Source organism: Pogoniulus pusillus, chromosome 12 (genome assembly GCF_015220805.1).
Source record: "Pogoniulus pusillus isolate bPogPus1 chromosome 12, bPogPus1.pri, whole genome shotgun sequence".
NCBI lineage: Eukaryota > Metazoa > Chordata > Aves > Piciformes > Lybiidae > Pogoniulus > Pogoniulus pusillus.
Window position 1 is genome coordinate 13,786,291 of NC_087275.1, and position 24,900 is coordinate 13,811,190.

The window sequence follows — 24,900 nt, forward strand, 5'->3', positions numbered from 1 at the left end:
AAAGAGGGACACAAGCTGCTTGGTGCCAACCCCTGCAAGCACACACGGAAGGCACCCTAGAACTTACCCCTGCGAACCACGTATGCATTGTTAATGTGGGCCAGGTGGAGCTACGATGAACAAACCAGGAATAGTGTAAAAGGCCTGGGCTATGCCAGCTTACTGGGGGCAATACTACCTGGGACATTTCAGACTAGAGGCAGCAGCCCACGACATCTTTCCCCCAACTCTCCCATCAAAGGAGGACTATGGAGTGGTAATTATCTCTTCTCCTCTCTCTTTCTCTACTCTCTCTATTTCTCCCTTTCACCCCTTTTTCTTCTTTCTCTGTTTTGTTTCTAAGTATCTCTCCCACTCTTTTTCTGCATTGTTCCTGTCTCCCTTTTCTTCCTGTTTTGTTTGCTCCATTCTCCCCCTTTTTAACAAATAGTCTTGCCTTGACCTTGTCTTAATTTCACTCACAGAAATGTTCAAAAGAGCCATGCCTCCTTCCCAACTTCCAGATTGATCCAGATAGACAGTGGCATAAATGTTACATATAAATTGATCATGACTAGTGCATAAAGCCCTTTCCTCAGTCTCTTCAGCCTTGCAATATAGCATCAGTGTCTAACAATATCAAACCTTTTATAACTTCATGCTATGAAACTGTGAAGACCAAAGATCACCCTCTAGAGAACAAACTTCACACCAAAGTCAGCAGCACAGCCCTTCTCCAAGGTAGAACATTTGACTTTTCATCTCATCCTCATTCAGCTTAACACTTGCTTTTTCTTTGTCAGTCACTAGCTTACCTTTCACCTCTGCTGCTAAATTAGCACACTGAAACCACAATTCCAGCTAATATCTGAAAATAATGAGTAAAAGTAATGCTTTGATGAGAATGTTCCTACATCCATTATGGTTTATTACAGTTCAGAAAACATTGCCTGCTTTCTGCAAAAGAAAAGCCTGCCCTCAGATGTGAGCTGCCATATCTAGCCGTTCCTCTTCACACTCTTACAGCTCCAATCTTTTCTCATTTCTAAGGATCTGAGAGACAGCAGAGTCCAGCCTAGCAGCTTGTCTGTCAGCCTAACTTATTTGCAATTACAGGTAAGATAGAACATCTCTTCCAGAAATAACAGTGATAAAGGAAGGCATGCTGTAAATTGGTGCTACAGTGGATAGAGACACAGGCATGCTGAACACACTCACAATTTCTGTAAGAACATTCTGCTTCAAGATTTGCAACACACAGACAAATACACTTATTTATTCCATCTGGAAAACCAGATTTGCACTCATTTAGCTTCACTGTTTAAGTATTTACCACTGATACACCTAAATACATAATTAGCAGAGAAGTAGTCTGCATCTAGAGAACAGATCCCACAAAATCCACATTTATAACGTATTTCCACAAGATATCCTGCCTGGCCCTCTGCAAGTCTTCTGCTAAGTCAGGAGCCAAGAGGAACCAGGACCAGGTCAGTGCCATGGGCACCAGAAGAATAAGAGATGGGGTGAAGGCTTGACACAATCCAATCCAACCCGTTTACTGCATTCCTAACATGTTTTCATACCTTTCATCAGAAGGCTACAAATTGTATTAAACTGCAATTGGTTACATGTGCTTGCGTTAGAAATGACATACTAATTAGCGTAGACATTCATCATATTCTCTCAACAACATGTACATTGTGTCTAAGCAATCCAAGTCAGCAGAGATAGGCCAAAACCACAGGCTCCAGCCTTACATTTGTTCATATTTGTTACACCATTCTCTAAGGTCATTCCAACGTTCCACTTTATCTTCAGCTCAGCACTTCTGAGCTCGTGCACTCTCACCTGTCCATGGCTCATGTTCCAGTGTATAATACTCAGACAATTCTACAGAATCACTACATTTAATATTACTATTCTCAACAGGTCAGAGATCACCTGCCTCTTTCCCCAGCACCCTAGTAAGAGCCTGGGAAGATTTACAAGCCTCTCATTGACTAACAAAACACCAACAGAACTCCTTGCAAGTGTTTGGGTACTGTCTGGGAACTGTACTTAGGCACTGGAAATCCAGAGGTAACATTTTTTGAGTAAATACTCAAAAGTCTCTTTAGCAAATCTCTGCATGAAAATCTCTAATTGAATCTAAGCCTTCTGCCTAAACAGAAAGGAGCTTCCCGAGTCCTCTAGTGGGGAAACAGTATGATTTACTGCAAGAACTCCTCTTTCTAGTTCTAATGGCTTAATGTTTGTATTATTGCTAGTTACTTCTTAAATGTTCTAGATTCTGCCTTTATCCTTTATATAATGTTTTCATGACTGTTGTGAAGAACCTGACACTATAACTCGAAATTACTGGGCAAGCAGAGAGAGTCCTGAATATCAAAATTAATAAGCAATATTAACTTTGAAAAAAATAACATCTCACACATCATTAGTACCTACCACAACAGTACCTTAATCATTTTTACACTTCCTAAATACCTACAGCAGCTCCTGAAGGAAGACACTGTAGTTCTGTCCAAACATCTCCTTTCAAGGCTTTTGATTGTAGCATTTTTATGATGCTACAAAACACTTCCAGACAGGAGTATGAGCAAGTTGCTCATCAAAAGTTTCTGGAATGATAGAAACTGATAGCTATGTTGCCCCTTAATTTTATTAATTAATCAGATCTAAACAAAACAAACAAACAAACCCCAGCCAAAATCAAATGATGGCTGGAAGCTCTTAGAAGATGGCTAGTTTAAGAAAAAACACAAGAACAGACAAGTAGCATTTTAATTAGTCTGCTAAAAATTCTGAAAAGTAAACAGTGCTGGAGCGTTACCATCAACTTCTCTGCAAGCCACCTGAGTATCTCACATAAATTAATTATAACCAACTCAAACATAACATCTAAGCTGTGTTGCTAAAATTAACCAGGTTGTTCTTAGGAAGAAGTAAAAGATGAACAGTGAAAAGCAATTCAGGTGCTCAGTGAAGAAGTGTAGTGGTTTAAAACTGACTCTCTAACCTGGTTTTAAATCATAAACAATAAATAGAAAAATTCTAAAGATGCTGAATAGAAAAACAAATACTAAAAGGGTAAATAAAACAGGGTATTGGATATAAAAGAAAAGCAATGCTAAGTCTACATCATCCCGTTCGTTTGCTGGTTCAGGATAGTGTGCTGCACAAACCTCTCTCTCTCCTTTTGCGCTTCTTCTGTCTGTGATTCTGCTTTGCATTACTCCCTTATCTCTGTCCTGACCTTCTGCTGGTGTATTACATCTGTGAGGCACTGGAGGGGGAGGAAGGCTGGTAGCCCCTTCTGGGTTTGTCCAGAGGGGGGGTTGTGTTATTTCTAAATTGTAAAATATATGTAAATATATTTTGCACATATTCATTGTATTTTATGCTTGTAGATTTTAGCTTTGCTGTAAATACAGCTCCATTTTGCTTCCACATCTTCTGAGATAGCTTGGTGATTTATTTTGGGGGTGATTTTAATCCTACCACAAGACGACAGCACAATATTGGATAGTAACCTACCCACATCAAAACTTTCAACAGAAAAAGCACAAAACCACAGATATACTCTTGCAAGCCTTTACAGAACTATGTTTTCATTAAAAAGTCAATGTGGGGTTCATTTACTGGGTAACATTTTCATTTTCCAGAGATGCTGAATGTCATACTGAGAGCTGGAATGTCCAGTCCTACACATGCACAGTGACTCTTCTTATGATTCTACCTGATGCCATGCAGCTGACATCACATTTCCTTACGCAGACACAAGTCATACAAGAGAAAAAAGTCACATCTATTATCTGAGCTGCTACATTCCACCTTCAGTATTATCATTTCAGAGGTAAACTTTAGGATAACATTAGCAGGATGATTTTAATGAGGACAGAAGAGTACGATAAACCCAGGCATACATTTTTCCACTCACTGAGCATATACAAATTCTGAGATACTAATGAGCCCTGTCCACTTGACTCTCTCCTCAGACAGGCACTGTACAGCCAGCCATAATTAGCATTAGTTATCTTTTAGAATGCATACACGTCAACACATGAGCACAAACAGCGTTTTCAATCCCAACAGCCTGCAGTTCCATTTCAGGCTGTTTGGATTTCACCTACAATAGACTTCGTATTTCCATCCCAAAGTCATTACTCCTTTAAGCAAGGACCATCTTACTTTCAAATCTATCAAGGCAGCAGTATCTTCACCATATAAGTAACAATTCAGGATATGACCTGTCAAGGATTTAAAATACAAGTAAAAACATGAAAAAAACCAAAGCCAATCATCAGGGAAAAAAACCACAGCAAAAAAAAAAACCCAACACAAAAAAACCAAACAGCTCAAAAAGCTTGAGCTATCCTCAATATTTAAATAAGCAATAATTTCTATGAGTTTCATTACATTCCAAGCAGTCATCACTTAAAAATAAAAACAACCAAACCCACATGTCTGTGTACAGGTTAGGCATCAAGCCTTACCAGCTTGAGCCTACATCCAAATATGACACAGAAACCACACCACAATGTTCTTCAAACATCCACTTAACAGCAACCCCAAAGGAGGCAGGAGATGGTTTCTCACTCTCGCACTGCCTCTTTAAGTGACGAACACAAATCCCTTGAGGTTAGGAAGGGATACTTGAGGAGTCTCTGTCCCAGCCACAGCCTGCTCAGCACATTTTCTCAGTGTCGATCCATTCACGACAGAGGATGTGACTGTGCCCTCAGAGGAATGTAGATTACACGAAGCAGTCACTAGGTGCTTTGTAAGAGATACCAATTGCTTTACTAGGTCTTTCCCAAATCACTGAGTAACATTTTCTGACCCTATAAAAAGGGGAGAGGTGCAAAAAAGCCACTATCTTCAAGCTGAACTTTTCTCTTTGCAAACAGTATTTAAGACCATATCCATCTCCCTCATCTCCTACATTTGGAGCCTTTCAAGGATAGCGATGTGTAACTGTAACTTCTGGCCACAGTCACAGTGGCCTTTATTAAGACAGGTGACACTGGGAGACAGCAGAGGTAGTGAATCCTTGTATTACGTTAATCAGTCACAAGTACATTTCAAAAGTAGTTTGATACTCACATTGTTCTTTTTAGCATTCTGACAATGCTTCAGTAATTACTCTCTCCTCAAAGCCATAGGACTGGCATCCTAAAAGTATGGGCAAGAGTGAGAAAATTACACTAGTAAGGGAACTGTAGTACCTTGCCAGAGCTTACTCTGTGGTCTGCCATCACTTACCCAGGAGAAGGGAATCAGTAGAACCCCACTTCAGAAAAACACAGTCCTAAGAGCTAATCCTCATTTGGAGGAAATTGTTTCCTTTTGACACCTTGGAAAAATTATCTATGTGGGAACTGTATGTGCTGAAATATGGAGCAGGGAATACAATCATCAAGTCAAGTACACCCACACACCACCACAAACCAAAAGTTAATGTGGGATGGCAGAAATGCCAGCCTTGCATAGGGCTCAAGTGAGGAGCTTTTGGAAACCAGGCATGGCATGCAGCAGAAACCTGTGGCTCATACCACAGCTTTGAGGATAAAGACTGAAGAAGTGAGGTAGAGACCAAGAAGTGGAGGTGGCAGGTGTAGCAGTGATGATGTGGAGGACACCAAGAGCACAAGTTAGTAAGGCTTTCCAGCATCAAAGCCAATGCAGTCATGTACTGAGCATCACCTTTCCTAGCAATAATTATTGCGAGCAAAGCATGTAATTTTAACACATCTTTCCCTCCTCCCATAATTAAGAACTGGGGAGAGACAGAAATCCACCCTGAGACACAGGTGTGTCTGCTAACCCAGCATTAACAAAATATTTGCTGTATGTGTACCTTCAAGTGCAACTTGCAGTTTCAGGCAACCAAACCCATTCCCTAACTCAGAATTGGTTCCGCAGGGAACTCCAGATATTGAATGTGTCAGTGAAGGGGGAAAGTGTTAAGAATTTATGTAAACAATCTAACAACCTACATTAAACCCAAACTAAAACATTACAAATAACATTATATAAAAGCATACAATTTTACTTAAAATTGTGTGTGTAATGCATGTAGCATCTATTCTCATGTCTACAAAATTTAACTAGCCTATTTCTTCACACAAGTCATAACATCACTGACATTGGCATGGAAACCAACTATAAAATTAAAAATTTACTGAAGATCAATGGGACAGCAGAGCCTTCCTGAGATCAAGTACTCCCATTCCAAATGACAAGCTCTCCTTCGTTAATACTGCATTTTCAGCTAAGTCTAAGCAAAAGTTAATTTTTGCCCCCAGTGCTCCTGTGGTATGCTGTAAGTGAGCAATTCCCCATGATGCCCCAGCTGCCTGTCACAAGTGCCAACAATTGACCAATCATGATAAGCACTTCTGAACACCTAATCCAAACAACACAAACTACAGAACCACAGTATTCATTCTGGGAACACAAATGCATAACCAGCACGCTGCTTCTGAAAACACAGCTATTATATCCTTTCTCCCTCCTTTGTTTTTATGGTATATGAAATTCATGCCATTAACTTGTCAGCTTGGTTTAGGCCACTTGCCTGTTATTGCTACTTCTAAGGAAATGTAGCTTGCATGCTTAAACCAAATCTAGGCATTGTATGTAAGTGACACCACGCAGTGTACATAAACCTGGCACAAAAAGACCAACATTTACTATTTTAGCCATCAAAAAGACTTTTTAATAGAATTCACTTGACCTGACAAAGACAGGACAACCAACCTGAGATGTTTCAAGAGTATTTTTGATGTCAGAGAGGGAACTACCAACACAACAAATGAGAAAAAAAAAAAAAAAAACAACCCCCCAAAACAAATGTTAAAGAAACCAACAAACAAACAACAAAACCCCACAACAAAAAAAACACAGAAAGATTTCAACACAGAACACTCCACCCAAAGTGAACCTCACCGAACAAAAAATAAGTGGTTTGGTGGAGCTTTCTTTAATTAAGCTTTTTACATAGTGTTTGGGGTCTGAGGGGAAAAGACAAGGGAGAGGGGTGAAAGAAGCCTCTAAGATGACTAAAACAAATACAGGCCAAGGATTTGTACAAATACATTGAAAAATGCATACACAACATTTCAGTTTAACTCTGTAGAAGCTCAAACCCTATTTTTGTGGGTTTGTATCTTCTGTTCTTGATACTGGGCATTACTGTCTACAGAGATAAACCCACTCTGAGAGACACAAGGGTGTAGCCGGAATACCAAACTTCAAATTAGCAACTCGCTCCCTCACCATCTTCAATTTAAACAGAGTCTCCAAAGTAACATTTCTAGAAACAATAAACATTATTCTAAAGTAAGTTATTCAGAAAGCTGTGCCATCTCCAGTTCACTAAAGGAAAAGGTAAAATCACACATAACAAAGCATATCTCATGGAATCACATCCCAGCAGGGTGGGGAGGCTACTCACACAGCCTGCATGCCTTCTTGCCCTAGATATGTTTTCTCCTTTCAAAGTACAAGCATACTGACAGGGGGCACATGGCACACACAGTTTGATAGCTTCCATGTTCAACGTTGTTACCATTTAGATGCCATAAGTGATTTGACTACATAGGACTGAAAAAGCAGAGACACTTCCTAAAGGAGCACCTCCTCTATGTGGACAGGATACAAAAGTTGGGACTACTCAGCCTGGAGAAAAGAAGACTCTGGGGAGACCTTAGAGCAGCCTTCCGTACCTGAACGGGACCTACATGAAAGCCAGGAAAGGTCTTCTTACAAGGGCTTGTAAGGGATAGGATGAGAGGGAATGGCTTTAAGCTTGAGGAGGGTAGATTTAAGCCAGCTATTAGGAAAACACGTCTTTACAGTGAGGGTGGTGAGGCACTGGAACAGGTGGTCCAGGGAAGCTGTGGATGCCACCTCCCTAGAGGTGTTCAAGGGCAGATTGGATGAGGCCTTGAACAACCTGATCTACTGGAAGGTGTCCCTGCCCATGGCAGGAGGGTTGAAACTGGATGATCTTTAAGGTCCCTTCCAACCTAAACCATTTTATGACTGATGTGTGTTTTATGATATGTAACTGTAGTCATGGAAACAGCTAGTTAATATTCTTCCTTCCTTTTCCAGCATTTTTATTTAAAAAAAAAATCAGTTCTAGTACTCTGTATCACCTAGTTTAGCAAGAAAATTCTGTATCCTACAACACAGATTGCTAATTCAAACCAGTAGAAGGCTGAATATGCAAGGTATGTGTTATCAAAATCTGAAGATATTTTGACCAGAAAAAGTGTTAAATCTCCTAAAGATTAATTTGCAACTGTAAGGTTTTCTCCCTGCTCTTCCACTGGATTGTTTCAAGAAACTCACTAGTTGTCCAGAAACATTCAGTAAGTTTATTGCCTCTTCCTATCAACTCAGGAAAACCACAGAGTCTGGTTTCTGTAACATACACCACAGAGCAATACGTAAGGGTCTTCATGATTTTTAACCTTGCAAGTCACCTTCAGTCACCTTGCAGACCAGCAATTTGACTGCCAATGTTCAGATAAAACACAGTCTTTGAATGAGGAAGCCAATAACATCATGTTTCTCAAAGTAAGGTAGCCAAAGATGATGACGATTTTTCTCTGTTTTTTGTTTGTTCTGGTGTTTTTTGATTTTGTTTCACTGGTTGCTTTTTTTCCTAGACAAACCTACGGCATTGCTGCTTCTGAAACAAGAACTAAAACTGTTAAAGCAAGACGCAGATGCTGAGCACCAAAAAAATTAGAAGACCAGACAGAGACAGTACTGAGCCAAAGACAAATCCAGCAGGCATTACAAGAGTTTACTGACTGCATGGGAAATAACATGAATTTTAATTTGCGTGGAAGACACTCAAACGTCTCTCAAACCCTGGAGGGACAGCTCCTGACAATGCTTATTGACAATGCCGGGCAGGACAGCTGTGGAGGAACAGCAAGAGAATCACGATGCTGGGCAAGGGAAGAGAGAACCCAAGAGTTCTCCCTGATTATGGGGGAATATTGCAAGGGACAAAGTCAAGGTGAGAATTCAAAGCAAATTTCAAGACTTCAGACCAGCATATTATGAACAAAGCAAACAAAACTGATGGAACAGTGAGATACACATGGAGACCCACAATTACTTCAGTTTTCTTCCAGCTCACTGGACAAATTCCCACCTTGCAAGAAGCCTAATCCCAAAGAGAGCTGCAGGCAGCCAAAGCAAGGGAACCATACTGAAATTTAACTTGCAGATTTCTAATGTGCCAAATTCATCAATTTTTAAATACATTCTCACTCAAATTATTCTGTCAGTAAAAAAAACCACAACAGTAACTCATGGACAAACAAAACCCTTGCTTCAGCTTAAATGCAGCATCCCCCAAAGGCTCGCTTGGCCTTTTATAGAATAATAGAATCAACCAGGTTGGAAGAGACCTCCAAGATCATCCAGTCCAACCTAGCACCCAGCCCTATCCAATCAACTAGACCATGGCTTGTAAACAATTGGGAAGCTACTGCTCCCCAGACACATTACTTAGTGATCACTCTATTAAGTGATTTTTTTTTTGATTGGTTATTTTTTAATTTTGCAAGCTGAGTAACTGAAAAAGAATGAGAATACCTAAAAACACTTTTCATCTGTTAAGGCCACCTACAATTCAGTACAAATCCCTAAAATCTGTTTCTGTTTTCCTTTAAAATCTGTTTTGAAGAGCACCAAAGCTGGGCTGAACATGTACAGCAAATTCTACCTGCACCATGAGCAGACAGATTCCACACTTACTCAGCACTGACCATCACCACAGGAAGCAAGTCTAGCCTGAAAGCATGCAGATCCAGGATCTTGTGTTTTAGCAGGACTTACACAAACCTGAATCTTTTAAAAGGGTTCAGAAAACTTGTCACTATTTATTGCAATTAAACACTAAGCACAGGCACTTCCCAATTGTTTCCTGGAATAGTTCTGCAAATATTAATGCATTTTTATCTGTAAAATCCCAGACCTTAATACTAAGCAGTTTGTCAGAGAGAATGCTAATCCACAACAGGTTTTAGAGGATAATAAAGTTTAATTATGTTTTGGTAACATAAAAACTCTTATCCTAAAATCAACAAGCAAATATCTTCTGCTGTATTTGCAACAGTATTATTTGTCAGCAAAACCTCATATGGCCACACACCAATGTATTCCCCTCATGGCACCAGTTTAAAGGCACTGGCAGTTCCCAGTGGGTACAGACTTTAAATCCTGTGATTTGAACAGAGAACATCCAATCTGACCTCCTGTACATCACAGGCTGTGCTGTTTACCATGATGAAGCCAAACATCTTATATCTACCTCTACATAAAATTAGTTGTACAACTGTCACATCTAGAGGGAAGGAAACCCCACAATGATCTACTTCTTAGCTTGCCTCAAGCCTCTGCTTCAGAAAAGTGTTTCTGGTTTCCTGTCTGAATGCCCTCCAGACAACAGCGATCGGTGAGATCAGCATGCCTTTTCTTGTCCAGTCTTTCCTCTTTCTGGAGAGGACTAAGATATTCAGTCTTCCTTTTGATGAACTACTGATCGTTTTTCTCATCTGATTTTACCTCCAGAGTTGGAATTACTATCCTTTTTTTAGATGTTTGTTTGTTTGGGTTTTTTTTCATTATTTAGGTTATTTTTGTGTGTTGTTTTTTGTTGGGGGGGAGTAGGGTTTTGGTTTTTTTGTTTGTTTGTTTTTGTTTGGGGTTTTTTTTGGGTGAGTTTGTTTGGGGGGGTTGAGTGGTTTTTTTTTGGCTTTTAATTACCTCTGTCCATCAAACCCTCTAATTCCTGTCTTGGCCTCAGCTCCCCAAAAATTACAGCAAGCATGCAACAAAGTAGCCTCAAATCTATGCTGAGTTTACCTTAACTCAGTATACAACACCTGATGCATAGTTGTAGGGAGGGAAGAGGGCAAGAGGTCCAGGCCTAGGAAGAGTCAGGGGCAGTGGGAATCCCTGCAGGGCACAAGGTGGACAATCTGTCTTCATCCAACTTTAACCCTTCCCATGGCCCATTTTCCATAGCTTCACACTTCAACATCTCTCCTTAAAATGAGGCGAACACTTAAAACCTCAAACACTGGTTTTACAGCAAAACCAGAAAACTCAAGACTCCTGCCTGCTCCTGTTGAGTCTCACAAGTCAACAGTCCTGTATAGGTCACATTTTGCCTTTCTGGTTAAAAAAAGAGCACACAGCAGACTTTTGTTACTCAAGAGTTTCAAGTGACAGATTAATTAAAGCTTTCTTCCTCTAATCAGTTAAGAGATTTTGCTTGAAATGTGTTACAAACAATTACATATGCATTTATGCAAGCATGCACAGCTCCACTGTCCAATGGAAGTGGACAGTTCAGATGAGCCAAGCAATGTATGTTAGCCACTATTTTCAGTGCCTGAGTTTTGATTTTCAGTATTTTTGCCCATTATCCCAAGTTTTGTGAGGTTCAAACACAATCACTCTGAACTTCTAGAACCGGTATGGTAGCTATAAATTAATCTAAAGCTGTTTGAAAAATCCAGATTCTCATTTCAATACATTTTCAGACATAAACTGCAAAGTAAAACATTTTAATGTTATTCTGCTGTCTATCACGATTAAATTTTCTCTCCAAGTTCAGCTGTTCATGGGATTCTCTTGTAAATGCGTCAGAAAGGTGTTAGCTCCTCTGCCCAAAGGAAAGTCCCTTTCCAAAATCAGAGCAGGGACTCAATTAACCTGTCAGACATAGCAAGCCACCAGCCAACACAGAACAGTATCAGAACACTCCCTCCCCGAACACACAGCAGGAACTGCCCATCCCAGGCATCTACCTCGCTCCTGCCAATCCCTCTTATCTTGGCCATTCATCAAAGTCTGTGACTCGACCAGGCAAGTGCTATTTTCACCACAGATGTCACTTCAACCTGGGATTCAAACAGGCCTGACAGCCTAGCAGTAAAAAGTTAAACACTTCACCTCAACAGCTCAAAGATGTGATCACAATTATGAAGAAAAAAAATCTGCCAGGAGAAAATAGCTTTTTAGGCATTAAGGCTAGCAGGGGGAACTCAAAAATTCTCCACACCTTGTATTACCACAATGGTGTCATAAATAACAGGCACAAACTGGTGTTCATGCAAGTTAAGGCTTTAATATAAAGTTGCAGGAATCAAGCAATGTACAGGCCTGGGTGCGAGGAGAGACTCTGATCTACCCCAACGCACACCCTTTGCCTTCATCTTTCTCTTTTTATACCCTATTCTATTACATATTTACTAAGTTCTAAGAAAAGGTTGGGTTTTCTTTATCAGTTCTTAGGAATGTGAGATGTCTCTTCCACACAGGCCTCCTTTTATCCGGTGGTCCCTCTGGTAATGTTTGATGAAGTAAGGGGTCTTGCTTAAGTGTCTTCCTCATGAACTTCAAAGTCCTGGTTCTTCTATTTGCTCATACAGGAAAGGTGGCACCAGGAGGAATGCATTTCCATTTCAATATGCAAAAGACTATCTCTTCCACATGCCTCCCTCCTTTGTCAATCTAATTACTCTTATCTTTAAGCTTATTGAGATGGTGGTGCAAGCAGGAATGCAGTTACATTCAAACCCCCCCCCCTTCCTCCTTGTCTGTGACCTCTTGCCACGAATTGATCGGATCAAACATATGATTCTATATATTTATCACAATGGGAATCAAAAGAAGGCAATGCCAAAGCAGAAAGGAATCTAAACAGAAGTCAAAGTTTTCAGAATTCCCTCAAACATCGCAAGCATCCTGTCCCTTATTTGTTCTTCAATGTTTTTTGTTAGGCTTTCCAACTCCCCTTCTTACTTTTCTGCTTAAAATTTAAACAATACATCCTAAGTTTAGGGTTTGGGGTAGGATTTTTTTTTGTTTCACCTTTTCGTTTTTTTAATTATGTAAATCTGTCATTTTTACGATCACAGAATAGTGGGGGTTGGAAGGGACCTCTGGGGATCATCAAACTCAAATCCCCTGCTAAAGCAGGGTTACCTAGAACAGGCTGCACAGGAACAAGTTCAGGAGGGTTCTCAAAGTCTCAAGAGAAGGTGACTCCACAACCTGTTCAAGTGCTCTGCTCAACGGTAAACTGTATTCTTCTGGACACTGGCATTACAACCAAGTTCTCGTCTGCTCACTGCTTGCAGCAAAGGTCTAGAAACTAAACAACACTGAAAGAACGACAAGCTGCAGCTTCAACATTCTCACTTTAAGACGTTCGTTGTTAACCAAATTTAGATCATTGTTATCCTTGTAAGACTTAACAGAACTGGCAAAAGGAAACAAATAGAATTAGTAGGTTGAAAGACACGTCATTAAAAGCCATTTTACTGCACTTCACTTGCTTGAATACAAGCATATGCGTAAATGTTTGTGTTTTTAAAAGATTTTCTCTCTTAGGAGGACTGAGTGGAAGACAGACAAGGAACACACAGTTGAGCTGAAGAACAATATCAAACAAGCTTCAAAACAACCCAACAGCTTCACAGGTGCTGCAGGTCTAAACAGTTACTTATGCTACGCCTGTACAAAATGCCCTCATTCCTATACTGTTAAGTACTCAACAGTTAAACTATGATGACTCAACATTTAGTATATTTAAATTTAAACACTTATTAAAATAATCTCCCGAACAAAGAATACCATTTTAAAGCCATGGCCTTTTTGTCACATTAATGGTTTTCTTTTCAGTTCACCTTCCTCTAAACAAGATGCTATTTTTCAGTGTTATATACAGACATTATATGGGATGTATATTAAAAAGAGCTTTTTCTTCTCCAAGAAGGAAACCTAGAGGCCATGACGATTTACAAAGAGCTTCAAAAATTGAGTACAACAGAATAAAATCTTTAATAACAACCTCCAAAAAATCCCTATGCTTTCAGGCAAGGCACATGGAACAACTGCAGTTTTTTCAAGTTACAAGAAAGCAGAATGCAGTGAAACTACTGTATCGGCTCAGTACTCCATACTCCAAATCCAAAACTCTAGCTACAAATAAATCTACATAACTAAGCATAGAAAGAAGAACAAATCAGCGGCTCATCTCAAAACCATATCATGGTATCTGAAGAAGCAGGTGGAGTAAAAAAAACTAAATAAACCTTTACAGAGCACATAATTTAGAGAAAAATAAATTTTATGAGGTCAGAGCTTCAGAATGAGCAATCTCTACTTTAAGAAATGTGCTGATAAGGTAAGAGAAGCTTTGCTGCAGGCACAGACAATGCAATACCATGACAAGGAGACTGGGAATAACTCCAAAATCCTGTCCCATCTCTATTTTTTTCTATGCATTTCAATCGGATAGCATGAAATTTTGGAGGTGGATGAGGAGGCAATTCTTCTCTTCACCACAAGAAAAAAAAAAAAAGGAAAATGGGTATTCCAAAACTATCAGCACCAAATAACAGTATCATCTCAATTTGGTCTCTCTATGTATAAACTGTTTCTTGGTTTTAAAAACCTCAAGGTCCAGTATTAATACAGTTCCATGACAATAATGTTTTTTCCTCACTCTGGCCCCTGCCCCCATCTTGAACTCCTATTAGAGATACTCTTTGTTTTACTAATTGCAATTCCAAACAGAAATCATGCAAATCTTACAGACTGCCATACCAGACCACACCGGGGGCAGCCTGCTCTGAAAAGAAGCAATCTTAAAATGCTTTTACTATCAGGTACAACCAGTTTTGCCCCATTCCTGTCATATGTTATCTGATGTGGTTGAATAGATAAGCTCTGCTCTAGGGACAGAAAAGACCTGAAAAGGATGAACAGAGAATTCCTATCTGGATTAGCTCAAAATGGGTCAGTGGGAACTGAATGGAGTTATCCATCCCTGAACAGCAGCTCCTTGGAGATTTCTGCCTTTTGTAGTGGCTTGACACTAACTTAGAACAATCAGGAATGAAAGACAGGGCAGGTGTGAAATGATTACTTATACCCTACTGCAGGACAACAACAAAATGCAAAAGGACACCTCAATTAAATGCTATTACATAAACTTCAGCACATGTGGTTTCACAGGTTGGTGCTCCTTCCCTAAAGAAGCTGCCTGCTCTTTCAGCTGGGCCCAATTCAACCACTTGTGGCCATCTTGTGACTCAAGTCTCTGAAGTATTGACCAGATGATGACACTCACCAAATGGCACAGTCTGTTTCTTTCAACACAGCATGAGACCATAAAACCAGCCTGCATGTGGGTCAAAAAGCATCGAAAAGGCTGAGAGGTGGGCCACTGGTGGAAGCAGGAAGAGCAGCTTTCAGAAGCCAGCTCCTGAGCTTGGTCAGTTGCCAGCCAAATGGCAGTGTTTAACTACTGTCTGAAAAAAGCAGTCAGATTACAAAACCACAAAGCCCACTGGGTTCACATACTCCTCTGAAGTTCACTGTCCCAGTCCATGAAATGCCATCAGCTGACCAGATCGCTTGCCTCTTTCAGAAAGCCTTGTAAATCACTAACTACCCCTTTAAGTCCTCAAGAGACAATCGAATTTTCCTACTTCCAGGAGGACCATCCAGAAAACATGTCAAGCCAGAAGTCTTGCTTCTCAGCTGAACAAGTAACAACAGCTCCTAAAAAGTTGTTACATGGGGAGTCACAGTAAAGAAACCAGCAATACTCATATCTAGATGCTCTCTCCTATTAATCAATACAGGCAAGAAACTTGGAAATGTAGATTAGTGGTGTTCTTAACAGCAGCAGCTGGATTAAGGTCTTACTCCTTCCTAAAAAGCATCACTCATTAAAATATCTTTAAGTTCACAAAACAATCTATTCTTGTCATGTGGAAAGGAAGTTTTGCAAACCAGTACAAGATGCTGGCATTAGTTAAATGCTGTGGAGTGTACTGTCCCTTACACACATTTTCATCTTCTTGAATTTTGTTTTGAAATTACTTGAATCATTGTTAAGTATTTGTTCTGCCACAGAGTGCAATATCGAAACAATCCTATATACTCCATATGGCAAGGAGTTGAGGTGTGAGGGTTGTTTGGGTTTTCTTTGGTTTTTTTCCTTTGGTTTGCTTTTTCATTGGGATTTTTTGGTTGGTTGGGTTTTTTTGCTGAACACTCATGCATACATATCCACGCACTGACTGGTTGTCATTCAAATTGGTCCCCTTTGAACAGAGCCATTATCCCCATTTATTTTGTTTCTCTTCCTTTCTATGACTCAATTCTCATAAGGATAGATGAATATTTTTTGGTAAGCGGGTTCATCTCCAGAGCTTCCAGAATCTACAGCAGAGCACCGCAAGCTTCAACCATCAAGTAGGTCTCTAGAGGTTTTTTAATCAAAATGAGATTGATGGGGTTTGGTTTTTTTTAATTTTTTTTTTTTTAAACACACACAAAAAACAACCCAGGTTTGACAGCCAATATCAAACTACAGTCAAGGACAGAAAAGTCACTTCTCTAGGACTGAAGACTCAAAACCACACACCAGTCATTGCTGGCTGATATTCTCTACTGGTTTGGCATCACCAAAAAGTACAGAAAAATGTGTTTTTAAAATCCTCAAATGTAGGCGTTTCTGAAGCAGAGCCACAGGGATGAAGGACAGATTCCAGATCAAGCTGGGAAAACCAGAGCTCAGGGTAACTGAATTCAGCAAACTCTCGTCACAGGAATATGCTGTAACAGTCCACCAAGCTTACAGAATGTTGCTCAGTATTTTTTTCAATTTGCTTTACTTTTAATCTTCTTATATCACAGGATTTTTTTTCAAAATCCCCCCATTTAAATCCAGTAACACACAGCTCTAGACTTCTGTGTTAAAACCACACAGACAGCTCACCTAACATCACTGAATCTATTACCATATATAAAACCAATTTTAATTTTTATCTGTAGCAGCCTAGAACTCCATCTCTTCGTTGTCTGGATACAGAAGTACATAAGGGACTGCTGGTTTAATTAAGCCTATGCACTGATACAATGCATATACAAAAATGCAGGCATGTGGCAATTTTAATGTCATACATGAAATCTTCAGTATCTTTGGATATTTAAATACATATTTGCATACACAGTATTGACACATCATACGACTTTAATGCAATGTGTATACAAATACATGGACATTCAAGAGATATTAATCTTTATTAAATGTAAACTCCATTTGTTCAGCTCCTGGTTACTGCATGCATTTTTGGAAGATGTGACAAATGTCAAAATGACACTCATTCAGAATATCCAGCATTAAAGATGTAAATTAAGCCTGGAGACACTGTCTTAAAAATAAACAAATAACAGTTTTGAGACATGCTTCAATGCAGAACTGAATCGACTAAACTGTGGATGTAGCAGGCTGACGACTGAGGTTGCACAAGCTCTGACAATGGAGCTTCATTTTCAAGATCCAATGGCAAAAAGCCCTGAGCAACCCAGCCTGACCCCAGAGCAGGGAGTCAGACCAGAGACCTCCTGGTGCACCCTGTGATCTAATCTCCTAATTTCTTGATCAAGTCTCCACACCCAACAATCTGTGTTAATTATTTTAGTGAGTCACCCAAAAAAATGCATACTGATCAGAAAAACAGCTACCAATTCATCAAGAAGTTACTATAATCTTATGCCATTTTGCTAATTGTTCTATTGGAGAAGGACTGCCAATTAAGCTCTCATACCTTCTCTTTATACAGCCTATAAAGCAAATTGTTTATTATCCTTTACAGTTTATTACACACATGCAAAGAGAAAGTCATGAAAAGCCACCAAAGATGATCTATGCTTCTTGTGGGTTCACCATACAAGTCAATATTAATTAAAACTGATTAAGGTTGTGTGCACCTGTCACTTCTTGTGGGTTCACCATACAATATTGACTAAAACTGATTAAGATTGTGTGCACCTGGCACTTCTTGTGGGTTCACCATACAATATTGATCAAAACTGATTAAGATTGTGTGCACCTGGCACTTCTTGTGGGTTCACCATACAATTCAACATTGATTAAAACTAAGATCGTGTGCACCTGGCACACAAACAGGTGGAGGCAGGGAGAGAAACTGTGAACTATTAAAAACTTGTACTTCACAAAACATACATGTAAACGTGAGGGAATTGACAGCAGATGATCATCCTTCACTCTGCCAGAAAAGGTATTTGAAAAGGCAGTCTCAAAATTGTCTGTTTCTCATTAATCAAACAAAAGAAATAAGGGAACAAGGGAGAAGCTTCTTTTTCACTCTTCTCTAATTTGTCCACCTGGCTGCCAAGGACTCTGATAGCACACCAGAACCCACAGCATCTGGCCTGGCCCACTTAACCACACCACCACTCCAACACTACAGCATTTTAAAGAGGAAATTCAAAGAGGACCCTTCAACAAATGCAAAGCCTTTGCCAAGACAATTCAAAAATGCAATTGATGGGAAGAGGAAGTCTGTAATGAAAGTGCCCTTCCCACACTGCAAAGTCAATTCTAAAGGTCTGCTTGAAAACTAAACAATGAAGAAACAAAATTTTGGGGCCTTCTACTATGTAAATAAATAAATAACAAAAAAGCTACATAGCACTGTGCTACCCACTTTAAAAAAATATGTCAGGAAACATGCTTTTTGTCAACTCATCTTTTAAGGAGCAGCTTGCATGATAGCAATGTCTTAACTTGATTTCGTTCAGCTGTTAAAGTCTCATTTCTAAACATGGAACTAGAGCAGTGAGAACAATAGGCATGGCTAAAATTCTGATAATCTCAGTGTGCTAACTGGGAGAAATCTTGATTTATAAACCAGAATCACTCATGCATATCACAGGGATAGTTACTTTCTGTTACATGTATACTGAAATGAACACATAATGGAAAGAGATTAAACGGGGAAATAGCTACTGAAGAATAAGACTGTTTCACAAATTGTGGGAGCTTTTGGTCCATGAATCTCCTAACCACAGTATGAATCACGAGTGGCAGAGGCAACATGCTAAGAAACCACAACATCACCAGAGCATCACTAAGAATATTTCCTTTAAAGCTGTATAAGCATTAATCTACCTGTAATTTAAAAATGGAATTCTCCATGAGTAATATAGGAAGAATTTGCTTTGCTCCTGCACTTCCCTCTTCCTCATACCGTTCTATGTAAAAGTATACTACAAGGTCTTTGCTGATTTCCAAAATAATATTTGTTAAAATGGCTGGAAAGATGTTTCATTTCAGAGAAGATATTAAAGAGAATCTAATTAGAACATCAACATTTCACAGTTCAGCATACAAAGACAGTTCAAGCGAGGTAAATGCATGCATGCAATTCCTATGATGAAATATTTTAGCATTATAAAAACCCTATCACTTGTTCAAAACATCCATAGGTATCAAGACTGGAAAATGCCTGATCAGAAGATAATCAGGTATTAAACCCTACTCCTCTATCAAACATTTTATAAAATTGATAAATGCAAAGCCCCAAATGCTCATATGGAATTGAGATGACAAGATCAGATGCTTCTGCAGAAACATCTGTGCCCATTTAAAGAAAACGTTTTAAGGCAAAGGATGTTGCTGAAAAAATCCGGGTATAACTGAGGTAGACACCACTGCAGAGGTCTCTGCCTTGAACAGTTTTGGTGCAAAATCCGTGCCCTGTTTCTTGTAATTATCTTTGCAGTGGCATTGCCTACATACTCTATCTGTAAGCTCAAAACTACAGGGATCCAGCAGAAATTACCATATCCTGAAGCAGTCTCAAATATAAAGTATTTTACTTTTTACTTCAGCTATGCACCCAAGGCAGAGATTTTTCTTTCACTGCATTTAGATAACAAATCCTTGCATCAAGCTGAGAAAACTCAAATGAGTTTTGTAACTGGAAGCTTAAAACTCTGAGCATCTTTACAACTGCTCGACTTCATATAACCTGCTCAATATTGGCATGATCACGCCTAGAGGACAGAGCCTGTGGCTGGCAGTCTCGGGGGTGGAGATGGAGACCAAGTCTCCTCTCATCCGCCTGGTACTGAGAAGGGCACCTGAGCCGCAGGTATGCATTCCTTTGCCCAAGGGGGAATGCCAAGCCTCACGCTCTGCTTTTAGGCTGTTGGTATTCACTTCGCCGCCGCACATCCTCTGATCCCTTCCTTGGCAAAAGCTAGGGGCTGGAGAACTGGAGGTCTCAAGGCTGAGATCTGACAACCAGGGGCCAAAGCAGATCATAAGACAAATCTCCTCTCCCACGCCTTTTTTTCCTCCTTTGAGGTCCGCGCTTGTGCAGCCTTTCTGGGCTCTTCCTGGCTCCTCCCGACCCCGTCAGGAGCCGCGGAGCACTCGCACCGCCGGGCGGAACCGGAGTGTACAGAGAACCCCTCCCACCCCCAGCCCCACCCAGAGTGGTCTCAGCGGACGGTGCCTCCAGGTTGGGGGCGGGCAGAGCCGCCCCCGGGTAGCGGAGGGCAAAGCAGAGGGTGCCGCGGCGGGGCGCGGACTGCCGGCGGCCGCAGAGCGCACGGCGGCGGCGCCTCTCTGCTGCACTGCAGAGGCGCCATCTTCTCGCGCCTCCGCGCCGCTCTGCACCGACCCACCCGCGCGGGGGGGGGGGGGGGGGCGGACACCGCACGGGAACGGCCCCAGCCACCGCCCCCGGCCCGCAGCCCCGCAGCCGCCGCCTGCCCGCCCCCACATGTCTGCTGCGTCAGCCCGCGGGAGCTCCCCACTGCCGCCCCGCACACCTGCGTGTATATGCGCGATGCGGGAGGCGCTGCCCGGCTCTCCACTCGGCAACGCCGCCACAGAGAGCAGCGGTGCTCACAGCCCAACTCTGCGCCTCCAGTCCCCACCCCGCGGGGGGATACCCCCAAGCACTCCGCTGCCCGGCTCGTAAAGTTTCCCTTCCCCCACCCGTGGCAAAGAAACGCCCGCGGCGAAGCCGGCACTCTACGGACCTCCCCCTCCCCGCCCGGTTGGCGACTCTGCCGCTCCTCCCCGCGGACCCCCGCCACCGCCCCCCGCGCCAGACGGCACCGCGGGCGTCGGCCGAAGTAGACGGGGCAGCGCCCCAGCAGCAGCAGTCGGATGAGCAGAGATCCCTCTCCGGCGGCACGGACGGCCCTACCTATCCGAGGCCCGCTGCGAACACGCGTGGTGGGGGGCGCCGGCGTCAGCGGCTCCCAGTCCGCTCACGACTCACCGCCACCCCGCCACGACTCACCGCCCCACTCAGCGGGAGCAACCCTATTGTTCAAGAGGCAGAAGGGCGACGGCAGCCAGGAAAGTAGCTTCCAGCCACCTGGCTGCCTGAGGGACGCCGGCGAGTCCCGTCCGCTCTGCCGCGATCAAGCGCATGCCGCAGGGGCGGCTGCGGGCAGACAAAGCCTCAGGGAAGCGTAGGAGGACGGCAGGGAAGCCCCTACCCGGCCGCCCCCTGCCCCGCTTACCTCGAGAGCTCGAGCCACACCGGAGACCAGCAGCAGGAGCGCTAAGTGCGGCAGCATCGCAGCGGCCGGGAGTGGGGGGAGGGAGGAAGGGAAGGAGGGAGGCCGACGAGACGCGGCGGGGTCCGGCTGTAAATCCGCGAGGCTGTGCCGCTGCCGGGGAGAGCAACTGAGCTGCGGCGGCACCAGCCGAGCACCGCGGCGGGGCCGGTCAGCTGATGGCCCGGCCCGCCCCCGAGCGGGCGGTGCGGCCCGGCCCGGCCCTCTCCACCCCACGGAGACCCCTAGCGGCGGCGCCGGGGCGGTGCAGAGCCGGCGGGTAGCCTGGCGCGGCTCGCCGCCTGCCGCGGTTACAGCGGCCATGCTTCGCCCGCTCTGCTCGGACCCCTTCGCGGGGCCTAGCCACCGCGAGGTTAGCCCCGAACAGCGGGGCGGCTCCTCAGGAGCACAGCTGTGGCGGCTTCTCAGGAGCACAGCTGTGGCCTGAGGCCAGATCAAGGTGAAATTCGAACACGTGCTACTAATAAAGAAGGCATGCAGGAGCGTCAGTGGAGCTGAGGCTTACGGTAGTTGAACAAGGAAGAAAAAAAATGCGGGGCTTTTTCAAATACCTTGTAATCAGGAAGCCAAGGCATACTTACGTTCTCACCTTCTCAACAGTGTTGTAGGAACTGGTATAGTACATCTGTAGGGAGTGCTAAAAAAGAGTATTAGAAGAGTTTTACACTGAAACAGGTGCTATTGTAGCCAAAATTTGGCATCACACAGCCCAACCCATTTGCCTCTGACCTGTGGTTTCCTTCCCAGCGCCTCTGCTCACATCAAGGCTCGCAAGGTGGCAGCTACCACATCATGGGGTCTCGCCGCCAGGCCATGTAAGGGGCAGGTGGTGGACACGTCCCCAGTGTATGGCTCGGTAGATACGCTTGCACTGCATTGTCCTCACTGCAGCTCTCGCACTCATCTTCTATTGAAGTCAACACTGAAATCATAGAATCAACCGGGTTGGAAGAGACCTCCAAGATCATCCAGTCCAACCTAGCACCCAGCCCTATCCAGTCATTTAGACCATGTCACTAAATGCCTCATCCAGACTTCTCTCGAACACCAGAGACTCAATCAAAACTATGTCTGGATGTGGAAGGATGCTTACCAGGTGACAGCAACCTAGACCGCTGTGTCAGGCAGGCTGTAACATGCAATGAAAGACCTGAGGTCCACAGCATTTCACTCCCACAACCAGGCCCCAGCTGTCAGGAGACCGTTCTCATGCAAATATCTCATGCAAGTGAAAACAACTAGAGCTGCATGAAGGTTTGGGGACATTGCTTGAGTTACACTGGATCTGAGAGACCTCTTGACAGGCAGATAACAGATAAGGCTCCTCCCTCACTCCCAAACATACAGATGCAAAGTATATCCAGCAGGTGTAATTAGTAGGTGTGTTTAAGAAATGCACATCCATGACATCCAAAAATCTGCAATTTAAAATGAATTAAACAGCAGCAATGTCAGGCTTAGACATAATATTTTAATACTGTCATCTATTAGGATAATATTCACATGGCTTTGAGGGGTTAGGGATGGGATTGCTCTGCAAATGTTTTAAACTGCTTGGCTTCCAAATGCAGGCTTTGAAAAGGCAGTGCCATGGTTGCAAATAAGCAACATCCTGCTAAAGCTGATGGAGGTCATTCAAAAACAATTCTTTCCAGAAACAATGGAGGCAATCAGAAGGAAGCAGTTCTCATCCAGCTGAGATGGATGGAAGACCAAAATAGATTTGTGTAATCCTTTTATTATAAGTTGGCTTGGTAGTTCTTTGTAATAACTTCTTCCTACTGCTAAAATCAGTGTTTCAGCTACTGCTTTTCTGGACAAGCCAAGCCTCTTTCCTTCCTCATGGCAGGCATATGGGCAAGCTGGAGGTCCCTGTTGCTCAAGTTTAGGAGTGGGGCGGACCCATGGGATTGCACACCTTAGAGAAGAGCAGGGAAGGAAAGCGTGGGGGAAAGTCAAAGTTCTAAATGACAGTGACAATACCCCAAAATCAGTAACAATGTTTGCTAAGATTTCACTAAATTACCCACACTGAAATGTCACACTTAAAGGCCCTTGAAAGCTGACTATAAGGTCTACAAAATTTGGTGATCACCTGCTGATCAGAAAAAAAGACAGAGTTTGTGTCTATTTTTTTGACTCTTGTCTTCTTAAAAGATCTGTATAGAAAGCCAAATATACATTTCCCCCCCTTGCTTTCTCTACTTTTTGTCTTAATACAAAAATTCAGTCTTGTCGGATCTTGGAAGCTGTCATAGCTGGAGTACTAAGAAGCCAACTACTACCTTACAACAAGGTGAACAATAGAAACCATCTTCCTAAAGAAGAAAGCAGAATGGGCTGGATCACAAAATGATAGAGCTTACACTCAAGTGTAATAAAATGTTCTCAGCAAGTAATCCTGAACTATATTCAGATGGCATTCTCCTTTTAATGACTAAACTTTGCTATTCACTCTTTATATAACTTTGAAAGCGATGACCCAGTATGCATGTCAATTTCATTTTTTTTGGCCACTTCTGTGCTCTGCCTGTGCGTAAATGATGTCTAATATTATTTTTACAGCCTTTTAATGTCACTATATTACACAGAGGAAAACATTGTTTGGCCATACAGTTTGTCATTGAACATTCAGGAAGCAAGTGGACCTTATCCACAAATGCTGATGTTACTCTTCAATAGGCAATAATACAACACAGCCTGCTTCATAACCTATTTAATTTCCGTGGTAAATAAGTGAATGAGTATTTCACTCCACCTATATTTTGCTGCCATACTTACCAAAGAAGCACATTGCCAGGTCCAATGTGTATTTTGAACTGGAAGAGTTTGTTTTTTGGTGAAGAGAGGGAATTTTTTTATTTCATCAGCCTGACTTCTAAAACAGTAGCTCATTGAAGATGTTTGCTGGCGGAAGCAAAAGCGGTATTGCAACGCTTGGAACATTCTTCAGTTGCTTTTAAGCAATACACTTCCCCCTGGTGTTCCCGTGGATCCCTTAGTAGAGAATTGTGACGGGAGGATTTGTACATGTCTGAACAGGCAGCCTTGTGACAAGGACACTGTGCCACCATTGCCAAATATCTCCAGATACGTACAAATGGTTTTATAGAATATATGCAGTTTACTGATGCTCACTGAATTTCTGATCATGGAGGCTTATTTCATTCACATCAACACAAATAGCGTTATTAGTCCAATTGTCAGCTGTACTATTTGCATTAAGGGTAATTCCTCTGACAGATTATTTTCTTACAATGCTACAGCCAGTGCTTTGACAAAGAAGATTTCTCCGTTTGTTCTCAGCTCTGAAGAGAGGGCTCCAAGTTGGCAAACTTGAGTTTTGGTCCAGACTTTGATGCTGACTCACTGTCTCCTTCTGGAGTCATTTCACTTCAATGCACACCATTTTTCTTTACCAGGGACAATGCTGTTTCTCTGCCTTTGTGA

The 24,900-nt window shown here is 42.3% G+C and overlaps 1 protein-coding gene across 2 annotated transcripts in view; it reads right to left on the reverse strand.

Moving 5' to 3' along the window:
- The window catches only part of APP (amyloid beta precursor protein), a 216,158-nt gene extending 194,568 nt beyond the window's left edge, over positions 1 to 21,590 (reverse strand). Inside the window, exon 1 of one of the 2 annotated variants that reach the window (XM_064152349.1) lies at positions 21,394 to 21,590. In XM_064152349.1, the coding sequence (XP_064008419.1) occupies positions 21,394 to 21,450 (57 nt within the window). In that variant the 5' untranslated portion in view covers positions 21,451 to 21,590. The remainder of the gene's footprint in view (positions 1 to 21,393) is intronic. The other variant, XM_064152350.1, reaches the window with a different exon arrangement.
- Positions 21,591 to 24,900: the final 3,310 nt, after the last annotated feature.